This window comes from Festucalex cinctus, chromosome 1 (assembly GCF_051991245.1).
Source record: "Festucalex cinctus isolate MCC-2025b chromosome 1, RoL_Fcin_1.0, whole genome shotgun sequence".
Classification (NCBI taxonomy): Eukaryota; Metazoa; Chordata; class Actinopteri; order Syngnathiformes; family Syngnathidae; genus Festucalex; species Festucalex cinctus.
This window is the reverse complement of record NC_135411.1, coordinates 54,484,408-54,491,879: the sequence shown is the minus strand read 5'-3', so window position 1 is coordinate 54,491,879 and position 7,472 is coordinate 54,484,408. Positions and strand designations below refer to the sequence as shown.

General features: G+C 40.1%; 1 protein-coding gene across 3 annotated transcripts in view; it reads left to right on the top strand.

Annotated features, from left to right (window-relative positions):
* The first annotated feature begins 25 nt into the window (after positions 1–25).
* Positions 26–7,472, top strand: part of svilc (supervillin c) — a 44,787-nt gene continuing 37,340 nt past the window's right edge. For all 3 annotated transcript variants that reach the window (XM_077494599.1, XM_077494610.1, XM_077494587.1), the window contains exons 1-3: positions 26–490; positions 3,983–4,269; positions 5,762–5,896. In XM_077494599.1, coding sequence (XP_077350725.1) covers positions 4,043–4,269; positions 5,762–5,896 — 362 coding nt within the window. In that variant the 5' untranslated portion in view covers positions 26–490; positions 3,983–4,042. The remainder of the gene's footprint in view (positions 491–3,982; positions 4,270–5,761; positions 5,897–7,472) is intronic.

The window sequence follows — 7,472 nt, the reverse complement described above, 5'->3', positions numbered from 1 at the left end:
CACCATAGAAACGTTGATGTGTTATCGGCTTTCAACAAAATGCTATTAAAAAAAAAAAAGGAACCCATAAATGCAACACATTTCATTCACCAAGTAAGGGGTTTGATTCATTTACGGTACTGCTTACATTGCAAAATTATTTTTGAATCATCTTTTATTCATGTTTCAAGACATTTAAACTTAACTGTGCGTCATTTATTTGTCAGTTGTCACTTTGTTTCCTCGACTGTCTTTAAACGCAACACCGACTGCTCACCAGGCCCCCTTGTTAACGTTTCGGTAGCTATTTGTTTCCTGCATATTTCACTTAAATATGGATGCAGACACACCATATGGATGCAGTCCGTCTATTTTTGCTCTTCACCCACGTGTGTTGTAAACGGCCCACCCACCTCCCCTAGAGAGGGGCTGACTACTTTTGGAGCAAGCTGTCAACGCCAAGTGCTGGCTAGCCCAAGGGAGGAGCTTCTACTGTTCTCGATGCACGCATGTAAGTATCAGACAGTGTTCGTTCTTTCATTTAAAAAAAAGTCTAGAGTAGCGAAATATGAGCTTGAATCAATGTTAATGACTGTTATTAAGTTACATTTGATAAATTGCTTGGCGTTGTATCGATAGGGAAGTTCTTTTTAACTGGAGCATGTCTGGTCCATGAAATGGGTCGTGAAATCACTTGCTTGTCAATACCTTTTTGTTTTTGTGAGTAAAAGCAACTTAAAAAAAGCTGTCATCGTGGATGGAATACGGTTCAGTTTCGTAGTTTTTTTTTTCAAAGTATGGTTTACTATTATTATTATTATTGTTATTACTATTAATTTATAATTATACATAATTATTACGCTAGCTGTGACTACCGTAGATGCAATAAACTCAAATATAAAATCACTGACTCCTTGAAAACACAACTGTGACAATGAATGAACATTTTTATTTCGAATATGAAGAAAAACAAAATAACAGTAACGATAATAATGACAATTTAAAAAAACAACACACAATCAACGAACACCATATTCATGTTTATATTTACACACATGCAGATTTTTTTTTTTAAACCAATTCGCCATTACTTGCTGAAAATCACAACTATTAACTGCTTTTGTACTCTGGCCAAAGCGATAAATGTATTTACTTTGGCACTGTCTGATAAAGTGTTGGTGTTGTTGTTAGGTTTGATCTAGTGATTATTTGTCTGCATCTGAGATGTTATGTTTTTTTTGTTTTTTGTTTTTGTTTTTTTGTATATGGTTCTTGAATGCACCTCACGCACTGCAAAAGTGAGACATGTTTCTGCTTCTCTCCTGATATAGTGGAGCTATTAGTGTAGCCTGCTTTGCCATTATTTTTTTTTCTGTATTTCCTAACAATTATTGTTGTGTGTAAATGCCAAAGGTTGAGTTAACGACTTAATACTGTTTGTGTAAAATGCTAGCGTACATATTAGTTTGTCTAAGGGTAATGCCACATCATGTTGCGTGATACATACTAGTCTAGTATGCTTGCTAATACTATTGATGTGAAGGTGGTTTGTTCATGTTGAATAATTTAACTACTTAACACAGTCTTTAAGTAACAGTGGTCGATGTGTACGTGTTCTAAGTATGATGTTGATGCTTTATGATCATCTCTGTTTTAAATGCTTGAACAACAGTTTCAAGATGTATTTGTTTTCAAGGAGGCTTTTTTTTTTTTTTTAATTAACTCGACTGATGGTAATTGGTATTGATTAGAGCCTGTGTTCTGTGGAAGTTAGCGAGAGTTGTGCGAGTTGCTAAGTCATCCCCTATCCCCTTTGAGCCTCACCCCAACACTCTTCTTGCATACCCTCAATTTATCATATGACATTTTAGCCACTCTCACCTATAGCTGCACACAGCACAACAGAGTGAGTAAGGGCAACCATGGATGCTTAAGGTTTGTCTGTACTGCGTCTGTGCAAAGAGTTGAGTTCGCTGTCTCGTCTCCATGACGACCAGGTAATATCCTCTTTTGCTGTCTCCAGCACGGTTCACATTGTTTTCACTCTTGACTTGTATCTTTTATTTGTGGAAACATGTTTTCCATTATGAATTATTGTTTTCCTCCGTATTGACTGTACAGGTATACTGTCTGAACTGTGCTGCAAACAGAAGCTTTAGCTGGTCAGGGTGCTAAGTCCGTGGCTCATACCTCTTTTGTTCCATTGTGCTTCCTGCACGGCGGCTAAAATATCAGGAATGCTGACAGCCACAGTTTGGGGTATCGCACACACACTCTCACAAACACGTTCACACACATGCGCCCACAGATCCCCCCCCTACCACCACACACACACACACACGAGTGTTGAATCGCTGTTATTTATAATGTGGATTGAAGTCTTAGCCTCATGCGGTGTTATGACAGTGTTGCCGTGAAACGTGACAAATCAAACAAGTTTATTTATGTGTAAATAAGGAAATCTTAATTTATGACAAGGCACTTTCACACTAACACCCTTTAATCCGCTTTTAATGTAACTCTCATTCTTTGATTATGTGTGAACACAGTAATCCCGGTTCTGGAGAGCCATAGACAGCCTATAACTGAACTTTTGGAGGACTGTTGTGTGTTTAGACTGCAATAACTACTGTCTTAATTTTTAGGGAATTTATCAATTTAACAGAGTTTTGTCGATTGTTTTTTTTTTTTTAAGTCCAAGAACCTTTGGGTTGTAGTCAGTAGTGCTGAAAATGTCACATAACTAATAGATTAATTTCAAGAATTAAGAGTTCCTGGAAATGGTGCTTAAAGGGATAGTTGGGATTTTTTGACATGAATCCCTATTTCATCCTCACCTCCAGTGTGTGTGATCATCACTGACTTACGCCTGACAGCGTTCTGTGACACGAGTTCTGGTCCGGTGTTGGTCGAGAGGACAGTAGTCCGGCAAGTTGACTTGGGTTACGGAAATAAAGCGTTTATCTTCTAAAAACAATTAGTGTTCAAAAGAGTGATACATTTGCACACTAAACTCCTTTCCGAAAAAAAGTCAGACGCCATTACCGCTGGGTAAGATTTTTCTGTTTGTTCGTATCACTGCTCGGCGCCCCGCATACAGCTGATAGATGCGCACTAATCTACAAGTTGTTTGTCTTTTCGAAGGCGCACGGATCAGCTGTCTGCAGCACGTCGATTAGCTGCCTACAGGGCGCCGCGCAGTGATACAAACGAACATAAAAATAGTGCCCAGCGGATATGGCGTCTGACTTTTTTTCAGAAAGGAGTTAGAAAAAGCCTGTCAATGCTCATGATAAACTCCGTTAATATGTTATGATATGGCTCACAAAGGACTTTATATCCAATCAGAAAGCTTAAAAATCAATGTCAGCTGACTTTTACAATAAATAATTCAGGATTATGTGCACTTCACTGACAGAGCTCCATCTTCTTTCAATCATCACTCTTTTATTGCACATTTTCCTGACATGACACTTTCTGTGGGATCATGATTGCCTTAACCAGAAACAAAAACCCAAAACCAGTCCAAACTTGGTAGAACAAACCAATTTTGTTTGTGGCGGCCTTCTTGGAAATGGACCAAGGGAAGGGGATGATGATGATGATGATGATGGTGGTGGTAGTGGGTGTTTATGCGGTACTAGATTAAGTTACTCTAGCCTTGGCGGAAAAGACCTGCAGAGTCATGAGTCCAGAGAGGAGAGTTTGGTGTTGCCTTTCAGCGCAATGGGAGATTCCAGCTTGGCAGTGCTGAGGCTCAGCTTACAGAGAGCTAGAGAGCGAGAGAGCGAGAGAGCGAGAGAGCTAGAGAGCGAGAGAGCGAGAGAGCGAGAGAGCGAGAGAGCTAGAGAGCGAGAGCGAGCGAGAGAGCGAGAGAGAGAGAGAGAGCGAGAGAGAGAGAGAGAGAGAGAGAGAGAGAGAGAGAGAGAGAGAGAGAGAGAGAGAGAGAGGTTGGGGGTTACATGTGGGATACAGTCAACTCTGAGCTTTTTTCCTCTTGTAGGACGCCAAAACTTCTCCATGGACATATTTTAGAGTCGAAGTAAGTTATTCCTAGGACACCATGGAGGACCTGGTCCTGGAGCCACGGTCGGAGCGCATTGCCCGCTACAAGGCGGAGAGGAGGCGAGAGCTGGCCGAGCGCTTTGGACACACTGAGGACTTTTTAGACCCCCGATGGGCCAGTGGCGGCGGGGAGGCTCCAGATCCCGGTTACCAAAATGTCAACGGCAAGACGCACAGTGTTCTGAATGGATCGGACGTTTCTGTGGGATCCACCTGCCTGACAGGGTGAGTCGGGAGACTCCTGACTTTTGAAAAAAGCCTATGGTGTGCGGTGACTACTTTGACATTCTGCACTTTTGGTATAGTAAACCTGCTTTACCAACGTAGAACCACAAAGAGCCAATTTCACTTCGTAACATGAAATTTGGTATCAATCGTGTCCATCCATCCATCCATCCATCCATCCATTTTCTTGACCCCTTATCCCTCACAAGGGTCACGGGGGGTGCTGGAGCCTATCTCAGCTGGCTTTGGGCAGTAGGCGCGGTACACCCTGAACTGGTTGCCAGCCAATCGCAGGGCACACAGAGACAAACAACTACACACACACACACACACACACACACACACACACACACACACACACACACCCACACACACACGCCCCCCCCACACACACAAGCACACCTAGAGACAATTCGCAGCGCCCATCTATCAAGTCATTCATCATCAATCGATCTATCGCACCATCCAAAAACATAGTAAATAAAAAAAACAGTTTTTTATAACGTGACACATATGCTTGAGAGATGAACGATGTTAAATTCCACAAATTTTGAGTTTTTGTTATTCTTGTTAGTGGAGATTCTTGGTGAATTTTGATGATTGGCATAAACAGCGAACTTAAAACGCCATTTATACAGAATTTGGAAAATTCATCCCCCAAAGCTAATTTGACTTTGCAACATGAAATTTGGTAGGCATGTCTATCAAGAGTAGACCCTCAAAAAATCTCAAGAAGTCATTCCTAAAAAGACGCAGGAGGTCTGTCATTTATTTGAAATGGAAATCTGAGGGTCATTTAAGCTATTTCAAGAGGACTTGTCCAAGAGATTTTATCCAATTGGTCCCAAATTCGAGCTATGGATATTAGACAGATGAGCAATGTTAAATTACAAAGAAAGAACATCTGAGTTTTTCCTTATTGCTTCTGGGTGGAGCATGTTGGCAAATATTGATGATTCTCCATAAACGGTAAACTTTAATGCCAGAATTTTGAAAATTCATCCCCCAAAGCTAGTTTCACTTAGCAACATGAAATTTGGTAGGCATGTCTATCAACAGTAGACCCTCAAAAAAAGTCTCCGTAAGTCATACCTAAAAAGTTACAGAGGTGTCATTTTGGTTTATACAGTAGCAGCAGTTTTTGGGTCATTTTAGCTCTTTCTATGGAATTTGTCCTATTGCTACCATATTTTAACCAAGTATACCAGACAGTTTGGAAACCCTTTGATTTTTTTTCATTGCAATTTTCAAAATGCAAAACTCTTAGTAACATGACGCCATATGGCCAAATGTATTACGAGAGTTTTAGATTAGGGGTATATTCCTTTACACTTATTGATTGCTATTTGTTTCTTAATAGAACTCAGAGGTGTGTCTACCTAAACCACCCCCACTTAACCCAGAACTGTTATTTGTAGAGTACTGTAGAACACCTGAGTATATATTTATTTATTTTTTGCTTGCACCTTAACTCTTTTCTCCACGCTAACAGGCAGGATTCCCAGGACACAGCAGGAGGGGAGGAGCACTCCGTGCAGCAGCAGCAGCTCTGCACTCGGGTATCGGTGGGCCAGCTGAGGACTGCTCTTCTGCAGCAGGCGGGAAATGGAGCGGAGGTGGACAAAGTGTAAGTACCATGACAGTAGTTTTACTTCATATGACCTTTATTAACAATAGGATAATCATGTTGTTTGTACCAGTGTCAAAATACTTGACACACTGTAAATTAAGACAAAAATACTGCAAAACTGCTTACCCTTTCAAGACGCCTGACATAATGTAGAGCAGGGGTGTCAAACATACGGCCCACGGGCCGGATCAGGCCCACAAAGGGGTTTAATCCGGCCCGCGAGATGATTCTGTAAAGTAAAAAGAAAAAAAAAAAAAATTGAAAACACATATATTTGTAATTTCACAAGCAGTCCTCAGATGAGCAATACAACTTGTATGGGGGAATCGTCCTGGTTGTCATTATTTTACACACAACTTAAAGTTACGGTTTGTTTAATTATTACTGTTATTATTATTATTATTATTATTATTTTAAATCATAGACCGACATAAACGTGTTAAATACGATACAAATTTACTTACTGCTAACACAAGGATTAGCGTCCTCATGTCATGAACTCATTTGCTCCCAAAAACGTATAAATATGTTCTATTCCATTTTAAATATTACCATGCTCCCAAAGACATATATATATATTTTTTTTTATGGTAGAGCACATAGGAGGCTTTGATGCAGCCGCTGAACTGAAGAGAATGCTTCAAGCAATGGTAGTTATTACAAAAACGGCCAGCAGGTGGCAGCAGAGTATAAGAGATCAACCTGGGCTATGTTGCAACAAGCTCTTTTCACCCACTGTTTTAAACAGATTTGTGAATACTGATGAAACGTTGCTAGATTCTAATGCCAATTACTGCAAAATGGAAACAGATAGAAATATACTTTTTTTTCTTCCTGATAAACGAAGAGACTCATCTTTTGTTTTGGTAGATTCCACGTTTTGATAACAATAGGACACAATATTCTGTGGGCCTTGCAAAATCAGTCAAAATCCAGTAAAACTGCGAAAAATGTGCTGGGAGTGAATGAGTTAGCTGCACCACGCAATGCATTCTGGGAACAATATATATGCAAAACAGGTAGCTTTAACACGTCCGGAACTTATACCGGCAAAATTTTGCCACGTTCCATTTGCGTCAGTGTTATTTTTCGGAACAATGTGATTACAGTTTTGCGCCGTAATTTAGGGCTGGCCCACAAATAACGAAAATCTGCGTATAAATGACGGCAATCGTTTTTAAGTTATATACCGTTATTCTCCTGATGCGGCCCACTTAGTAATATATTTTCCTCCATGCGGCCCCTGAGCTAACATGAGTTTGACACCCCTGATGTAGAGTAATAGTTAGAAAAGAATTCTTCTGTGTGCAGGAAGAGCCTCAATGAATTTCTTGTGATGCACAAACAAAAAGATTCCTTTTTAGTCAGGCTGTTACTATATGCTTTTTATGGCGTGCTATTCCTCTTACATATTAATAATATCAATATGTCCATCCTTCCCTTTTGTATGTGTGGTGTGTGCATACCATTCGTCTGCTGTGCCATACACATTTGAATAAAAAATAAAAAATAAAGATTTTATCTCATCATTCTGATTCATCCGCTTTCATATTCTGAGCTACCTTACCCCCTA